This window comes from Neomonachus schauinslandi, chromosome 15, assembly GCF_002201575.2.
Source record: "Neomonachus schauinslandi chromosome 15, ASM220157v2, whole genome shotgun sequence".
In the NCBI taxonomy this organism is placed as follows: Eukaryota; Metazoa; Chordata; class Mammalia; order Carnivora; family Phocidae; genus Neomonachus; species Neomonachus schauinslandi.
Genome location: NC_058417.1, coordinates 9,086,234 through 9,103,938, shown reverse-complemented (window position 1 = coordinate 9,103,938; position 17,705 = coordinate 9,086,234). Strand labels below are relative to the sequence as shown.

General features: G+C 46.8%; 1 protein-coding gene across 2 annotated transcripts in view; it reads left to right on the top strand.

Moving 5' to 3' along the window:
* The first annotated feature begins 8,599 nt into the window (after positions 1-8,599).
* CDRT1 (CMT1A duplicated region transcript 1) overlaps positions 8,600-17,705 on the top strand; it is a 37,504-nt gene continuing 28,398 nt past the window's right edge. For both annotated transcript variants that reach the window (XM_021694666.1, XM_021694665.1), the window contains exons 1-6: positions 8,600-9,104; positions 9,739-9,915; positions 10,913-11,113; positions 11,216-11,343; positions 12,332-12,454; positions 15,273-15,382. In XM_021694666.1, coding sequence (XP_021550341.1) covers positions 8,600-9,104; positions 9,739-9,915; positions 10,913-11,113; positions 11,216-11,343; positions 12,332-12,454; positions 15,273-15,382 — 1,244 coding nt within the window. The remainder of the gene's footprint in view (positions 9,105-9,738; positions 9,916-10,912; positions 11,114-11,215; positions 11,344-12,331; positions 12,455-15,272; positions 15,383-17,705) is intronic.

Sequence of the window (17,705 nt, the reverse complement as noted above, 5' to 3'; positions counted from 1 at the left end):
TGTGTGTGTGCGCGCGCGCGCCACCCTTCTGTATTTACCTACATTTATTTCCTCTTCTGTTGTGTAGATGCATTTGGAAAAAAATCTGAACTCATCAGGAGCTCCTTCTGGTGCGTGATTGTTTTTGTTCCATTACTAGACCACCTGTGATTGTAGAGTCAGAAGGTAATTTTAGCCACTACGTAATTCATTCTTGTCTCAACCTTTTGAAGTTCAAGTGCGTAAGGCATTCTTTTCCAGGAATGTTACGGAACCTGAGTGAATTCCCACATCCTTCCAAGGTTCATGATGGAATGAGGAGACAGGAATTTTGACCCAATCGTGGAGTCCTTATTTCTCTAACCTGGTTCAGCATGTTTTTGGAATGACTGTCCTCAAATCAAATTGATTCAACACATGTGGCATTTATAACATGCAAGCCACTATGCTAGGCACTTAGTGACCCAGAACATAACTAGCTGTATCTTTTGATCACAAGAAGTTGATTTATATTTTTATTTTACTTATTATTATTACTTAGAGAGAGAGCAGGGGGAGAGGGGCAGAAGGAGAGGGAGAGAATCTTTTTTATTGTTAATGTTAATCACCATACACGACATTATTAGTTTTTTTAAAAATTTTTTTATTGTTATGTTAATCACCATACATTACATCATTAGTTCTTCATGTAGTGTTTCATGATTCATTGTTTGTGCATAACACCCAGTGCTCCATGCAGAACGTGCCCTCCTCAATACCCATCACCAGGCTAACCCATCCTCCCACCCCCCTCCCCTCTAGAACCCTCAGTTTGTTTTTCAGAGTCCATCGTCTCTCATGGTTCGTCTACCCCTCCGATTTCCCCCCCTTCATTCTTCCCCTCCTGCTACCTTCTTCTTCTTCTTCTTTTTTTTTTTCTTAACATATATTGCATTATTTGTTTCAGAGGTACAGATCTGAGATTCAACAGTCTTGCACAATTCACGGCGCTTACCAGAGCACATACCCTCCCCAGTGTCTATCACCCAGTCAGCCCATCCCTCCCACCCCCCCACCCCCCACTCCAGCAACCGGGGAGAGAGAGAATCTTAAGCAGGCAGGCTCCATGCTCAGTGCAGAGCCCATTGTGGGGCTCAATCTCATGACCCTGAGATTATGACCTGAGCCGAAATCAAGAGTTGGATGCTTAACTGACTGAGCCACCCAGGAGCCCCAAAAAATTGATTTAAATTTAAGTGAAAAGTAATAGAATCTGAAGAACTAAATAAGAATCTACTATTCAAGGAGCACTTGGCTGGCTCAGTTGGTAAAGCATGTGACTCTTGATCTCAGGGTTGTGAGTTCAAGCCCCATGTTGGGTGTAGAGTTTTCTTTTTTTTTTGATTTTATTTATTCATTTGAGAGAGAATGAGATAGAGAGAGCATGAGAGGGGGGAGGGTCAGAGGGAGAAGCAGACTCCCTGCAGAGCAGGGAGCCCGATGCGGGACTCGATTCTGGGACTCCAGGATCATGACCTGAGCCGAAGGCAGTCGCTTAACCAACTGAGCCACCCAGGCGCCCGGGTGTAGAGTTTTCTTAAAAATAAAATCTTTTTTGGGGTGCCTGGGTAGCTCAGTCGTTAGGCGTCTGCCTTCGGCTCAGGTCATGATCCCGGGGTCCTGGGATCAAGCCCCAAATCCAGCTCCCTGCTCGGCGGGAAGCCTGCTTCTCCCTCTCCCACTCCCCCTGCTTGTGTTCCCTCTCTTACTATGTCTCTATCAAATAAATAAAATCTTAAAGAAAAAAAAAACTTTAAAAAAGTTAGTTTAGGGGCACCTGGGTGGCTCAGTCGTTAAGCGTCTGCCTTCGGCTCAGGTCATGGTCCCAGGGTCCTGGGATCGAGCCCCGCATCGGGCTCCCTGCTTGGCGGGAAGCCTGCTTGTCCCTCTCCCGCTCCCCCTGCTTGTGTTCCCTCTCTCGCTGTGTCTCTCTCTGTCAAATAAATAAAAAAATCTAAAAAAAAAAAAAAAAAAACCTTTAAAAAAATAAAAAAGGAACCTACTCTTCACGACAGGAACAGATAAGGCGTATGGAATGCATCCCTCAATTCCGTGTCTGATGTATTGCCTCTAATTCAATGTCTTCTGGGGCCATCTTGAATTTTGTATTGTGTCATTGACTGACCATCCACCTGATTGCTCCCCATCTCTACAACCAACTGCCCCCATTTCAGGGCTTACCACTCCAGCCCCATTAGCCAAAGACAGAAATGGAAGAAATGGTAGCATGCACATTTCCCGCTTCTTCTAGCGCCCTCTGATTTGAGCTCGACTCCCCTCCCTCTGCACCCACAACATGGTGGCGGTGGTAGGGGAGGAGGCCTTGTAGCGAGGGTCACTATACCATGTGCACCTGATATGCACATGCAGGGCACATACTGTGTATGGCTCAGGCAGAGTGACTAGTCGTCCAGGCTTTGCTGGGACATGCTTCATCTTTATCTTCATTTCCGGTTTGTTCTCTAGTCTTGTTGAGAAAATCCAGTCTCCCTGGAGGGAGGAGGCCAGGTACCAGAAAAGAAGAGGGCTAACAGGTCATCTAACAAAGACCGAGGGTCAGCATAGCAGTGATCAGGCATTCGACGTTAAAACCCTTTCCCCCAAACCAACAACTTTCCCCCCAAATTAATTAATGTAGTGACCCTGATTACTTGGGGGAAAAAAGTGTATGTGTTTATGTCTCATACAAACAAATAATTTTTAAAAGATCTTACTAAGCTACTATAGTCAAACTGCAACAAACCCCTTATCCTATCTGAGGTGCTTCGAGCTCTAGCAATTCAGTGTTCTCAACCTTTTCAAATTACAACATGCTTCCAGAAGTTCCCATAAAAACCCGTGTAATCCTTTCTTCCAGCTATACCTCCCAGGCCCTCCTGTCTGCATCCTGGCCCCATCTTCTATTCAGTCAGTTTCAAGCCTGATTTTTTTTTTTTTAAGATTTTATTTATTTATTTATATGTCAGAGAAAGAGAGAACACAAGCAAGGGGAGTGGCAGACAGAGGGAGAGGGAGAAGCAGTCTCCCGGCTGAGCAGGGAGCCCTTCGGCTCAGGTCATGATCCCAGGATCCTGGGCTCGAGCCCAACATCCTTGGGGTTCTCTGCTCAGCGGGGAGCCTGCTTCTCCCTCTGACCCTCCCCCCTCTTGTGCTCTCTCTCTCTCTGAAATAAATAAATAAAATCTTAAGGAACAAAAAAAAAGAAATGTAAATTCCTGGGCTCCCAGCCTAGATTTAGGGATCAGAAACTCTGGGGGTCAGGCCTAGCAGTCTGGTTTATTAAGGCCTTGAGGGGATTCTGAAGCCCATGTAAGTTTGAGAACCACAGGCTTACATCTATCTCTTCTCCTTAACCTGCTCTGCTCTTCAACTACAAATAGCAAGCGCCTGCTACTGTTAGTACAAGCAGAAGACTTTTTTGGCCACCCCAGGGGGTCCCCTATCTCCTCGGGGATTCAGCTATTTTAGCGAGGTTTCAAACTTTTCCGTGCTTGTCTTGGTTCTCCCGCTTGTGGATAATAAAACATTTCTAGCCAATGCCCTTGTTTTCTACCCGCTTCTTTCAAAGTCCAAGGGCAATTCGGCGCCTGGAAATTCACAGACTTCTTAGAAACAGAAACTTTGCTCAATTAACTTTGTAACTCCGCATGATGGGGAGGTGAGGATAAAATGTGAGTTCCCCCCGCTTTCCCTGATGTCAGCACTGGTGTAATTCTTCACACACTATAAGATGCCCTTCAGGGCGCCTGGGTGGCTCAGTCGGTTAAGCGACTGTCTTTCGCTCAGGTCATGATCCTGGAGTCCCGGGATCAAGTCCCGCATCGGGCTCCCTGCTCGGCGGGGAGCCTGCTTCTCCCTCTGACCCTCCCCCCTCTCATGCTCTATCTCATTCTCTCTCTCAAATAAATAAATAAAATCTTAAAAAAAAAAAAAAGATGCCCTTCAAATGCACCCATTCATTTGACCCTGACACTCACCTGTGAGCTAGGCAGAAGTACAATCTCCATTTTACAGAAGGGGAGCAGGCCCGGAGTGGCAAGGGAATTATTGAGGGGCATGTAGCTGGCTGTAACACAGCCTGGTTTCAACCCACACCCTCCTACTCCGGCCCCCCGAGCCCTTTCCCGACTTCCTGCTGGCTGAGCCGGGCAGGTAGCTGTGGGTGCAATGTTAGCTAAGGCAGCAGAGCTGGGTGGGGTGAAGCAGCCGTACCCTCTGGGGTTCTCCAAACTGCACGAGAGGATGGGAAAAGGAAGTAGGGAAGATGGTTTAATCAGAGTCATGAAGAACACAGGGCAGAAAGGACAGCTAGGGGACTGGCATGAAGCCTCCAGGCTGCTGGTAGCCTGGATATTTGAGAAATCCCCAGGTGGACTTCCCAGCCCCAAGGCCTTCCTTTGAGAACTGTTTTCCTCTTCTGGGTCTTAAGTCTGATGAGACCTATTTGCCTGCCTGCCTTGTTGGGGACCAGTGGTGCTAGTTCCCCACTGTTGGCTTATCCCATCCGGTCACCTTGCAGGTAAGATGCTGTGTGTGTGTGTGTGTGTGTGTGTGTAGGGGTAGTGAGTGGAATGGAGAGGAAGCAGAAGTAAATTCCATGCTCACCTACTTTAATTAACGTAGTTCTCATAGTACAACACCCTGCAGGGTGGGGATTATGTATCTTTTTTTTTTTTTTTTAAAGATTTTATTTATTTATTTGATAGAGAGAGAGATAGCGAGAGAGGGAACACAAGCAGGGGGAGTGGGAGAGGGAGAAGCAGGCCTCCCGCAGAGCAGGGAGCCCGATGTGGGGCTCGATCCCAGGACCCTGGGATCATGACCTGAGCCGAAGGCAGACGCTTAACAACTGAGCCACCCAGGTGCCCCGGGATTATGTATCTTCTACAGATAAGACAATGGGGGCTCAGACAGGCTTTGTCGAGGTCACACAGTTAGTCAGAAGCAGTAGTGGAGTCCCAGCCAGTCTCTCTGACTCCCAGGTTTGTGCTCCTCTGTGGGGCCACAGTTGGCCCTCAGCATGGAATCAAGACTGAGTTGGGTGCATAAAACTGCTTTGATGTATGTCTGATTAATTTGGACTGATTAATTTGAACCTTCAAAAACAAGCCACTTTAGGGGCGCCTGGGTGGCTCAGTCAGTTAAGCGTCTGACTCTTGATTTCGGTTCAGGTCATGATCTTGGGGTCGGGAGTTGGAGCCCGGCATCAGGCTCTGTGCTGGGTGTGGAGCCTGCTGAAGATTTTCTCTCCCTCTCTCCCTCTGCCTCTCCCCACCCCCCCACTCTCTCTCTCTCTCTCTCTCTCAAAACAAACAAAACAAAAAAACACAAGCTACTTTCAGTTTGTAGCAGTTCTAGGGGTAGTACGTCTCCTGCTTACATACCCAAGCCCTCTGTGAATGGGCACTCTTACTCCTGGCCACCCTCCTCTGCCTGGCTTCCCCGGGAGTTTAGATGCTAATCCACTTTCGCCTCTTCTCCAGATACTAATCAAGACAGAAGAGGCCGAGCTGTTAGAACTGATCTCCTTCCCAGCCTAATTCCTGTCCCCAACCCCGACCCTTGTGGGAGACTGCCTTTACCACCAAGCCGACCGATGGTATCCAATACCTTTCCTGAACTGTGCCTGGTCTCCAGACGCGGGCACCAGAAATGCTCAGTTACTGCAAACATTTTGGCCTAATCTAGGGAAATCATTATAACAACAATAAGAGCAGTGACAACTGGTCTCACACATCTGATCTAATCCTAGAAGGAAGCTGTATTTTTTTTTCTTTTTTGAGAGAGTGGGGAGGGGCAGAGGGAGAGGGAGAGAGGGAATCTTTTTTTTTTTTTTTTTAAAGATTTTATTTATTTGACAGAGAGAGACACAGCGAGAGAGGGAAAACAAGCAGGGGGAGTGGGAGAGGGAGAAGCAGGCTTCCCGCGGAGCAGGGAGCCCGATGCGGGGCTCGATCCCAGGACCCTGGGATCATGACCTGAGCCGAAGGCAGACGCTTAACGACTGAGCCACCCAGGCGCCCCGGGAGAGAGGGAATCTTAAGCAGGCTCCAGCACAGAGCTCGATCTCACGACCCTGAGATGATGATCTGAGCCCAAACCAAGAGTCGGACACTGAACCTACTGAGCCCCCGGCGCCCGGTGTGTCTGTCATCTTTAAGTTCAGGTCTCCAGGTTTTGTCTTCATCAGAATAGCCACATTGCTCTCCATAATTGCCTTGCTAACAAGTGAACTTTGAACTTATAGATTTATGCTAATATAACGTCACTTTTGTCTATGTTCCACATTGAGCTTTTACAGAAGATATGATTTGCTAATAGGATTTTGTTGTTCAAAATGTTTGAAAAGCCCACTGAGCCCCTGGTCTCTTTCTGGGTCATAAGTGAGAGCAGAAGCCTTCTGTTTGGGAACCTGAGGGAACACGTGCATCAGAGGGTTGGCTTTTTTTTTTTTTTTTTAAAGATTTTATTTATTTATTTGAGAGAGAGAGTGAGAGAGAGAAAGAGCACAAGAGGGGGGAGCGGGAGAGGGAGGAGCAGACTCCCCGCCGAGCAGGGAGCCCGATGCGGGACTCGATCCCGGGACTCCAGGATCATGACCTGAGCCGAAGGCAGTCGCTTAACCAACTGAGCCACCCAGGCGCCCCATCAGAGGGTTGGCTTTAATGTCCCAAGTCATCACTCCTGAATGGATCATAAGCCACGGCAAGTGGTATAAAGACTTCACGAAATAGGTACACCATATTTCATGTCATTTTTTTTAAGTAGGCTCCATGCCCAGCTTGGAGCCCAACTGAGCTGAGATCAAGAGTTAGACCCTAGGGCCACCCAGGTGCTCCTTTGTCATTATTCTTTTAAAAACCATGCACGCATAGGGTCATTTTTTTACATGCATCTCAATGTATGCACATACGCACGTGTAGAGATTGGAGCGGGCATTGATTACTTGGCTGCCCAGAAAATGATCCCAATGACACCCATGATGACGACAAAAGGACAATAGTTAGCACTCATGGAGGGCTGAGTATGTAACAGGTGATCTTTTAAGTGCTTTGCATATAGGATCTCATTTAATCCCTCCTAAAAACTGACTCCGAAGTAGAAACTATTGTTGCCTTTGTTTTACGATGAACAAACTGAGGCATAGGGGATTAAGTAATGTGCCCTCGTACACAGAGCTATGTAAGCAGCTGGGCTGGGGTCCAAACCCAGGAGTCTGACCCCAGACCCCTCACTCTTCTCCACCCGGCTACACTGTTGCCTGGGATGCATTGGGAGGTACTCAGAGGGCTGAGAGCTAGCAGCAGAAGGAAGAAGAGGGGGAATGGAGGAGAGCCAGGGAGGAATGTGCTGTGTTTTGGGAGCTGCCCAGCTGGGTGTTTCACCTGATACCCCCTAGCTAGATATTTCACCTGATAGCTTCTACCGGAGCCAGTCTGAGCGGGCTTGGAGCTGAGGATCTGCACAGACTCCTCCCCCTCCCGCCCCCCGCCCCGCCCCGCAAACTTGTCCTGAACTTACCTTTAGCTCCTTATAATACTAAGCTCTCCCCCTATGGGTGGAATTTTCTGCCATTTTTTGGACATAATGCATGCACTAGCATGTGGACGGGCTTGGTCTGAGCAATTGAACCGAAATGCCCAAGTAATAGAATATGTATAAATTCCTTAACGTATATGCAAGCTCCTTGCCCCCGCCCCCTAATACACTGAATAAAAGCTTCCTGTCTTCACCCCACGGAGAGACGGTGCTTTGAGAGCGATCTCCCTGTCTCCTTACTTGCATCAGGTAATCAAAGGTTCTTTGCTTTCAAACACTTCCTTGGGTTGTGTTCAATTTAATGCACCCCAGGCAGCACCCGCCCCACCCCCACCCCCGCCGAATTCAGTCACTGTACTGCCATCCAGACCCTACACATGCTCGTGCGTGTGATTGAGGCGAATTTTTCCACAAAGGAGGGCTTCCCAGCAGAGGTTACTGGTTAGCATTCTGAAACAGTGAAAACGACTTACGTTCATATTAATCATTTGTGTTTTCAGTTCGACGATGAGTTTAGAAAACGAATATAAACATATTCAGCATCATTGGGATAGCCACCTTATAGCCAAACAACTATAAATGTAAGAAGTACATCATGAACATTTACATTTACATTTACAAGTCATTAATAACAATTGACGCTCAACACCATATATATATATATATATATATATTTTTTTTTCCTTTAAGAGGGTTCCACGTATTACTTCAATTTGACTAACCCTATTCTTGTTGTTCTAGAAATGGGATGACCAGCTCTTTCAGAATATACAGCAACTGCCTCCAGCTAAGCAGTGCCCGGTTTAGGAGATTTACGGTAAAAAGCCATGTTTCCTAGGAGGTCAGTACAAAAAGCCAGACTTCTACTGGCAGTTTCTGGGAGAGATCAGCTTTCCATCCAACGCAGGGGTTTACCTTTCCTCTGGGAAATGTTTATAATAGAAAAGGCTCAACTGGGATACCTATCAGCTTCTCCTGTACCTCTGGTGTGTAGTGGGGTTGACAACGGGCAAGGATAAAATGAGCTGGTCATCTCAGGATCATGGAAAACCTGGACCCGAGGCTCAGGAATGCCCCCTATTTTCGTTGTGAGAAGGGAGACAGTTCTGTCCCCGTGTGCCAAAAGTGCGAAACATGTGTCTTGGCTTGGAAGATCTTCTCTACCAAAGAGTGGTTCCGGAGGGTGGGAGAGGTGCCCCAGAGGAGGTTTCTAGTGAGCATCCTGGAGCAGCTGGATAGCTTCTATTTGCTGCACTATTTTCAGAATATCCTTCAGACCACACAGGGGAAGGATTTCATCTACAGCCGGTCCCGGATCAACCTCAGCAGGAAGGAGGGGAAAATCGTCAGGTCTTCCTTGAACCAGATGTTGGATAAAACCGTAGAACAGAAGATGAGGGAGATTCTGTACTGGTTTGGGAGAAGCACCCACCGGACCAAGGCAAATTACACGCTCTTGCTGCTGCAGATGTGCGACCCCAAGCTGCTGCTCACGGCTGCCAATGTCATCCGAGTCCTGTTTCTGAGACAGCAGAACAATGTTGCAGGTAATGAGTGCGCAGGTGGACTAGGAAGCCAGACTTCGGGAGCCTGTAAAGGAACCAGGGTGTGGACAAGCTTAGGTAGACGGGGATCCTCCAGAATGCAGGATAGAGTTCCTTGTCCTCACCTGCAGTCCTGTTTACTGAAGGAGAAATTGACCGTGACTTCCTTCTAGAAAAGGATAAAATGCACACACAGAAGGAAGTACAGAACTTGTAACTGTCAGGCATTTATTTATTTATTTCTTGTATTTTTTTTTTTTTAAGCTTTTTCTCTCTTTAAGGTTTTATTTGTTTACTTGAGAGAGAGACAGAGCACAAGCAGGGGGAGTGGGAGAGGGAGAAGCAGGCTCCCCGCTGAGCAGGGAGCCCATGCCTTCCTAGGATTTGATCCCATGTTGCTGGGATCATGACCTGAGCCGAAGGCAGACGTTAAACCCACTGCGCCCCTTTCTGCAATTTTTGTATAGAAACTCTGAAGCCCCCTCCTCACCCCGCCCCTGAAAAACCAGACATAACTGGCCTGGTCTGTTTCATGTAGATTGAAGAGAAGCTAGTAGAAATGAAAGTGTTGGTCTCACCTCATTTCCTCCACACCCCCGCTTAAAGAGCAACCTTGTCTTGGCCATTGGCTTTTCAGGCCTCGATCAAGACACTAGTGATGTGTTTTTCTTTCCCGAGAAAGACTACAACGCGCAGTGTGAGACCTCAGATGTTTTCTGGGCAGCTAGCACCAAGAACGCATCCTTCCCTTTGTCCAGAGCTTCAGGAAAAGAAAAGTCGCTTGAAAACATGGGAGTTGAGGCATCTAATATTGGTAAGTCAGCTTGTAGCAAGAAAGCTAAAAGATAGGAGATTGGGAAGTCCCGATGGGGTTGGAGTGGCAGGCACAGGGCAGTAGCATCTGGGCGTGGCAGATTTTGGACACGAACGTTCATTTGGCACCAACAGTGTGTTGGGCTCACTGATCCTTATGACGTCATCGAATCCCGCATCCGGTATGGGAGAAGCAAGAATTAAAGGTAGTCATTATCACCTTAAAGTCCATGTTTTCACTTCTCCATCTTGGTGCCTCTGAGAGACACCTGAAAATAGAGCTCAGAAAGGAAACTATCAAAGGGTTTCCTTTGGAGTCTCCCTCTGCCCCGGGCCACCATCCCTCATCTGACCCCTGACCTTTTGGTGTGGTGGGCACCTCTAGAAGTCAGCCCACCAATGCCTATTTTTTTATAGCACTGGATTCAGTCTTGAGGAGGAGACAAAAGCAGTAGGGGGACCTGGGGCCTAACCTCAAGGCTCTCCTGAGTTGGTTTGTGAAGCGAAATCTCTACGTGATGTAATTACAAGAAACACGAAGCATTGATTCTCAAGCACTTTTTATCTGGAAACTTCCAGATTTCATAAACAGATAAGACAGTGTAATCACTACGCACATAACCATCCCTCAACTTCGATAATTGTCAACACTAGACTCATTCATGTCATTCATTTGCCCCTTTACAAAATTGTTTAAATTTGTTTTTTCCTTGGGGTATTCTAAGGAAATTCCAGGCACAAGGCCATTTCAACCTGAGTGGGGCAGGCTTTGCTACTCTAGGTATCTCCTGGAACTGGGAAGGCTGAAAAGTCCTTGTGCATTTGGTTGGGGAGGTTATTATTTCCAGTTTGGCAGAAATATTGACAAAAATCCAGTGGTCTAAGGGTGGATTCCGATGAGCTCTATTTCTGGGGAGAGGGTTTGCTGAGGGCTTCTCTTGGCCTGGAATTACCATAAAATCAACCCCATCCCGCACCTTGCTCTGGTTTTCCTCTAGAAGGACCATGGAAGAGTTCGATCCAGTGTATTTCCGAGATGAATAGGCTGTTTTCCAGAAAAGCAGACCTGTCGAAGGCAGAATACACCCCCTCCGACCTGTTGGTTGATTTGGATGTCGTCAAAGACCTGTCTTCCGGGGTTAGCAAATTCCGGGACTTCATCCATTACCTGCCCATCCACCTCTCCAAGTATATTCTAAGTATGCCGGCCTGTGCTGGGGGGTTTCTCGAGATGCCGCACATCGTGGCTTGGTTGGGAGGTTCCCAGGTCCACGTCTTTGGTTTGTTTTGTTTTGTTTCAGGTATGCTGGATAAAAACAGCCTGAACAGGTGTGCCTCCGTGAGCCGGCACTGGGCCATGCTGGTGCAGCAGGTGAAGATGGATCTGTCGATGCATACTTTCATTCAGGGCCATATTACCTTCTTGCAGGTACTTCCTATCTGGGAGGGGTTGATCTGGAGACTGGCCTCATTTCCGTGTTGGACTTGGCCTGATTTGGGGCCTTTCTGGTCTATTCCGTAGACCCTTAGTTGGCCTTCTGCTCCATGTTTGCTGCTTTGTAGGCTTCAGTAGTCTCTTCCTCTGTGTCTGGTCTCCCTGTTAATCACCCCTCGCAGGGACAGCATATATAGAAACTTCTCAGGAAGAGAGAGGCAGAGTCTTTCTGAAACCTCACAGAGCGGGGAATTGTTTTCCCCAGAGAGCTATATTGTGGCTTTTGCAATAAGAGGGCCATGAGTATGTTCCTGGAGCCTCCTCACATGGTACACAGATGTTTCAAAGATCAAAAAGCATATTCTTGGGTCCAGATGCAATTCTCCTGGAATAGTATCCATCTCTGACATTTTTTTTTTTTTTAAGGATTTTATTTATTTATTTGACAGAGAGAGAATGAGAGAGAGAGAACACATGAGAGGGGATAGGGTCAGAGGACAAAGCAGACTCCCCGCCGAGCAGGGAGCCCGATGCGGGACTCGATCCGGGGACTCCGGGATCATGACCTGAGCCGAAGGCAGTCGCTTAACCAACTGAGCCACCCAGGCGCCCCCATCTCTGACATTTTTACTTCTGTTTCCTGCCTGAAGCCTTACCCTACATCATGGGTTCCTGGTAGCTTGAGTTTTTCCCAGCAGATGTAGATAACCAAAGACAGGGAGAGGCAGGCATTGTGAGGCGGGCCATCCTCTGGGAAACTGAGGACTGCTGGCCATTTCCTGCTGGTGTCCCTCTATGTATTTGGTATTCATCATCCACCCCACGCCAATCTGCACATACTACCAGCCTAACGGGCCAGGCCTGGGCCTTCCTTCGCCAGACTTTACCCACCTTTCAGATCTTGCCAAGTACTAGTTTCCCCCTCCTCTTGGAGCGTAAGGGCCAAGAGTAATAACCATTTTCTGTTTATGTTTTCCCTCAGGGATCCTACACAAAGGGAATCGATCCTCATTATGCCAACAGGCTTTTTATCCCGGTTCCTAAAATAACTGATAACGGGAAGCGCATGCGTGTGAAAAATCAGAAATTGAAACTGAGAACAAAGGTGGGTGGTTGCGGCATCTGGGGCAAGTCACTGTGATGTCCTGTTCTCCTTAGCCATGCTGGAGTCCAGACTCAGCTGTCACATGAGGGTAGAGGAAATGGGAGGATAGAGGATATAGAGTATGGATTTAGGGTCTGGGAGGTGACAGTCCCTAAGGGAGACCAGAGTTCTGTGCTGTGTGTCCTTAAGCAAGATGACTTCCTCTACTTCAGCCTTAAATTCCTCATCTGTGAAATGAGTGGCTGTCAGTGATAGCTGGGATTTTCCTCAGCATCCATCAGTCTACCCATCCAGAGGCTGTAAGAGTCTGTGGCTCAGGAATGTAAGGGCCAGGGCGGGTCCAGATTGTCCAGGGTCCCGAATGAATTAAGCTCTCTCCCCTCTCACTTCCAGGTTTATTCTGGTTCTAGGAATGAAGGGGGGGAGTTACTTAGCTATAAACTTCCCTATCAAATCTCAGACAATGATGAAGAGCTGATGAAAGACTGAGCTCTCTATATAGCTTATCCAGGCATGGTGGTCATTCCTAAAACCATCAGATTCTTGCCCCCTCCTCTCTGCTCAAGGGCCTTCTCTTTTGAAATCTCTTCAGTGGGCCCCAAAAGGATACTTAATGAGGGGTGGCCAGACTGTAGCTTCTCATACGGAAACTGTGTAGTATGAGTTAGAATTTGAGGGGTAGAAGGGACCAGAGCGACCATCTAGTTCATATGTCTGTAGAAGCTAGACAGGTCACAGGAATGAGGGAGGTTGGTGGTGTGAGTGGGTGTGACAGAACCACCATGAGCTGGAGAGTTCCCTCCCCATCTGAAGGGGCCAGTTGCTACTCAGCTCCGGCGAATTATTGCCATGGGAGACTGTGGACCTCAACCTCCCCGTCCATCTGAGCTTTCAAGAAAAGTTAGAAATCTGAATTATCTTGTGACATCTCTCGTTTTCCTTAAATGTGGGCAACCAATTAAAAGCATTTTTTTTTTTTAAACTGTGAGGGCCAAAGAAAACACATTTGTGGACTTCATCTGACCTGCAACTTTTTATCTTTGAGTTGGCCCATTCACTCATTTTACAGATGAAGAGACTGAGGTGCAGAGAGTTTCAGGTCTCCCAGACAGAGTGACAGAGATACAAGTTGGACGCTGACCCGTTCTTTCCAAGCTTGTTGCTCTAAGTATAACAGAACTAACACCCTTCTTGTTTACGTGACATAGCTAGTAATTGCCTGACAAAAAAGGACTACCCAAGCAGCGTTTGAGATTTTAGAAATGTTCTAATTTAAGAAAAGAGAGAGAAACAGGTAAAGCCCTATGGACAACAGACGAGAAACATGAAGGAACAAGACAAGGCAGTTAAGGGGTCTGCTAGCGAAAGGTATAGTGCTTCTCTGGGCTGATGATTGCCATGGGTCCTGAGGTTGAATGGTGTGCCAGGCGTGGCGCCAAGGGCTTTGTAGACATCATTCACTTGATCTTCACTGTAGATCGAGTGGATATCATTGCTCCCAGTTTCTGGATGTGGAAATGAAGGCTGTGAGATTCCAGAACTTGCCAAAGGTCTCTTAGCTGGTCAGTGGCAGAGCTGGGATTTGAATCAGGTCTTTTTCCTCCCAATGACTCCACCACGGAGCTTCTAGGCTCTCAAAACCTAGCTGATGACAAAGAGCCGAGGAATTCCAGCCCAGGCGTGAGAAGCCAAGGAAGTCTTGATTAATTCAAGGCAGGCTATCAGAGCTGCTTGGACATTAAAGGGGAGGCAGGTTGACAGATTCTGCGGAGAGGCTCCTGAGGTGGACATCACTACTGGGCTAAAGATCAAGAAGGAGGTTGAGCCGAGAAAAACAGGCATCCCAAGGAAGAGTCGACCGGCATGGTGAGGGCTAAGTAGGAAGGAGACTTTGAAGAGATGTTCCCAGGAGGGCTCCCAGGTCCAAACGTGATGCTGTGGTTTTCTTTGCTTTCATGATAAACTCACACTGTTTTTTGGTTTCCTGCTAGCATGGTTATCATTTCCTATTCTTTGAGGGTGAAGAGTATGGCCAGAAAGAGGAGTGAAACTGAGAGGCTGGTTGAGTCATCTGTGCCAGAATTTAGTATGTCTGGCAGGCCATAGTGTCTCAGAACATGTGCCATGGAGGGAGGGAGGGATGGGAGAAGGAAGGGAGGGACTGAGGGAGGAGGAAAGAAGGAAGGAAGGGAGGAAGGAAAGAAGGAAGGAAGAAACTCTTAAAAAAGGAAGGAAAACACGCCCGTTGAGACTTGATAAAATTGATTTTTTCTCTCTGGGGCTCAGCTGTATCTCATCTCTAAAACGATGAGAATACTTCGTGGGGCAAGTGATGTACTTCATGAGAAATCAAGCTTGCCTCTGTGTGCAGACTTCGAGGCACAAATGCGTAGAGCGTGTAGCTGTGATTTCACATAGGGCTTGAGTTCCCATCGATACGCTCTGTACTGTAAGGTATATGCAATGTACCCACGAAACCCCAACTTCTGCAAAATAGCCTGTGACTATTTTGTAAGCACTACCCTTTGTGAGCTCATTTTTGGAAAAGTTGAGCGATCACCGACCTCGAAAGTTCATGGAACCAGAACACACAGAAAATACAAAGAGATGGAGGACGAGTCAGGACCCTTGACTGTCCGTGGATTCTTTAGGGCCTGCTCATGGGTCCCTCCCTACCCACACCTAGTGGCAGCCATAGCCCAGAGAGTAAGACTCCTTGGGCCCTTATGTCCCTGCCCGGGAAGACCTTAGGGGGTGCCTGTTTGGGGTCCGGGGTAGAGTTGCCACTGTGCTTTGACTCCAAGTGTTCCCTTGTTAGAATGACTACAACCTGTGGGCCGCATACCAGAACCAGGAAACTCAGCAGGTCCAGATGGAGGAGAGAAATGTCTTCTGTGGGACTTATAATATCCGCATTCTCTCTGACACGTAGGTACCGGGGTCAGAATCCAGGTCTTCAGGGACCCTTGAATTACCCACACTTTAGGGGTCTTTAGGATTCCCATGACCCTGTTCACTTGGAAAGGCAATCCTTCCTCACCTCAAGCTCCAGCGCCCCACGAACACGAGATCCCCTTCGGAGAATAGTGCTGGATGTTGACACCATTCTCCGCAGTGGGTAGAGGACATCTCCCGTTATAATTTTGGGTATACTGATCAACAGTCTTTCACACAAGTCACATGCATGAAAGCATTCCTTTTTTTGGAAATATTTTTATTGTTTTATTCTAATTTTAGAAGTAATATATGCTTATTGTGCAGAAGGAATCCACCAAATGCCAGAAAATGTATAGAGAAAAGCAAAGACCTCCTATAATCTTCATGTATATCAATACATGAATTAATATTCATTATATTAATATTCATGTATGTTTATATTCTAGAATTTTCTTTGCATGTATGCCTACAAATTTTATTTTATTTTATTATTTTTTAAAGATTTTATGTATTTATTTTCGAGATAGAGAGAGAGTACATGAGTACAAGCAGGGGGAGGGGTAGAGGAAGAAGCAGACTCCCCACTGAGCAGGGAGCTCGACATGGGACTCGATCCCAGGACCCCAGGATCATGACCTGAGCTGAAGGCAGACGCTTAACCAACTGAGCCACCTAGGTGCCCCTACCTACAAATTTTAAATAAAAATGGGGTTATGGGGCACCTGGGTGGCTCAGTCAGTTTAGCATCTGCCTTCGGCTCAGGTCATGATCCCAGGGTCCTAGGATCTAGTCGTATGTCAGGCTCCCTACTCAGTGGGGAGTTTGCTTCTCCCTCTCCCTCTAACCCTCTCCCCTGCTTGTGCTCTCTCTCTCTCTCACGCTCTCTCTCTCAAATAAATAAATAAAGTCTTTAAAAATGGGGTTATGCTGTACATATTTCTGTAACCCACTCCAGCAAAGTACTGTGGGTATCTTTCCATGTTAAATATGAAGATGGTATTTATGATAAGTGCATGGTGTGATATCCCTTGTATATGCCATAGAAGGACCTTCAATAATCAACTTTAATTTATTTATTTATTTTAAATTTTATTTATTTAAAAAAAGTTTTTTAAAGATTTTTATTTATTTCAGAGAGCAAGCACAAGCAGGGGGAGCAGGAGAGGGAGAAGCAGGCTCCCTGCTGAGCAGGGAGCCCAGTGCAGGGCTCCATCCCAGGACCCTGGGATCGTGACCTGAGCCGAAGGCAGACACTTAACCAACTGAGCCACCAGGCGCCCCAAGATTTATTTATTTATTTGAGAGAGAGAATGAGCGTGAGCCCAAGTGGGGGGAGGGGCAGAAGGAGAGGGAGAGAATCCCAAACAGACTCCCTGCTGAGCATGGAGTCCGTCACAATGCGGGGCTTGATCCCACAACCCTGAGATCATGACCTGAGCTGAAACCAAGAGTTGGATGCTTAACCAACTGAGCCACCCAGATGCCCCAATAATCAACTTTCTGCCATACTTTAGGCCTAGGACTTCACTCTTTATTCATCAGGCTTTGTGGAGGCTGTCTCTCTCTTTTATTTTTGACTGTGAATGTTAATTACAAATTACATCTTGAGCAGTCAGTAGGGCGAAGACACAGCGGATAGGGGGAAGGCAAAGGTGAGTTTTTATGGACGGCATGGTGCCCTTTAGAAGAGGTGATGGCTGATTGAACTCTACATATAACAAGGGGAATGAGGATGAAAATATCAAGAATTACTTCTCATATTCAGACATGACTACATCCCTGTTTGCTAAAATAATCCCACTTTACTCTGTGGTCCTGGAATTATTAATAATAGTGTCCCCCTTCACAATAAAAAAGTCTCATTTTGGACAATAAATGATTTGGTCATCTTGCTCATATTTTATCTACTTGCTAATAATCTTCTGATTGGAAAATTAACTTAACTTCCCCTGTTTTCCTGGACTGCAATCTCATTGAAGGCAAGATCCATATCTTAATTCATCTTTGTATTTCCCATGGTACCTGTTAGCACAGGACTTTGAACCTAATATATACTCATTGGCTATTGGTTAAGAGAGAAAAAAAAGAAAGAAACAGTGGGATATGCAGTTGGTATAGGGCTTCCCAGCTGTGTTCCTCTGAGGTTTTCCACAAAAAAAGATTTCTGTGGTCAAATAAGTTTGGGAAATGATGCATATTCCGTCCTCTCTTGGGGATTTATCATAAAGAAAGATTTCTTTCTTTGTTTCTTTCTTTCTTTCTTCTTTCTTTCTTTCTTTCTTTCTTTCTTTCTTTCTTCCTTCCTTCCTTCCTT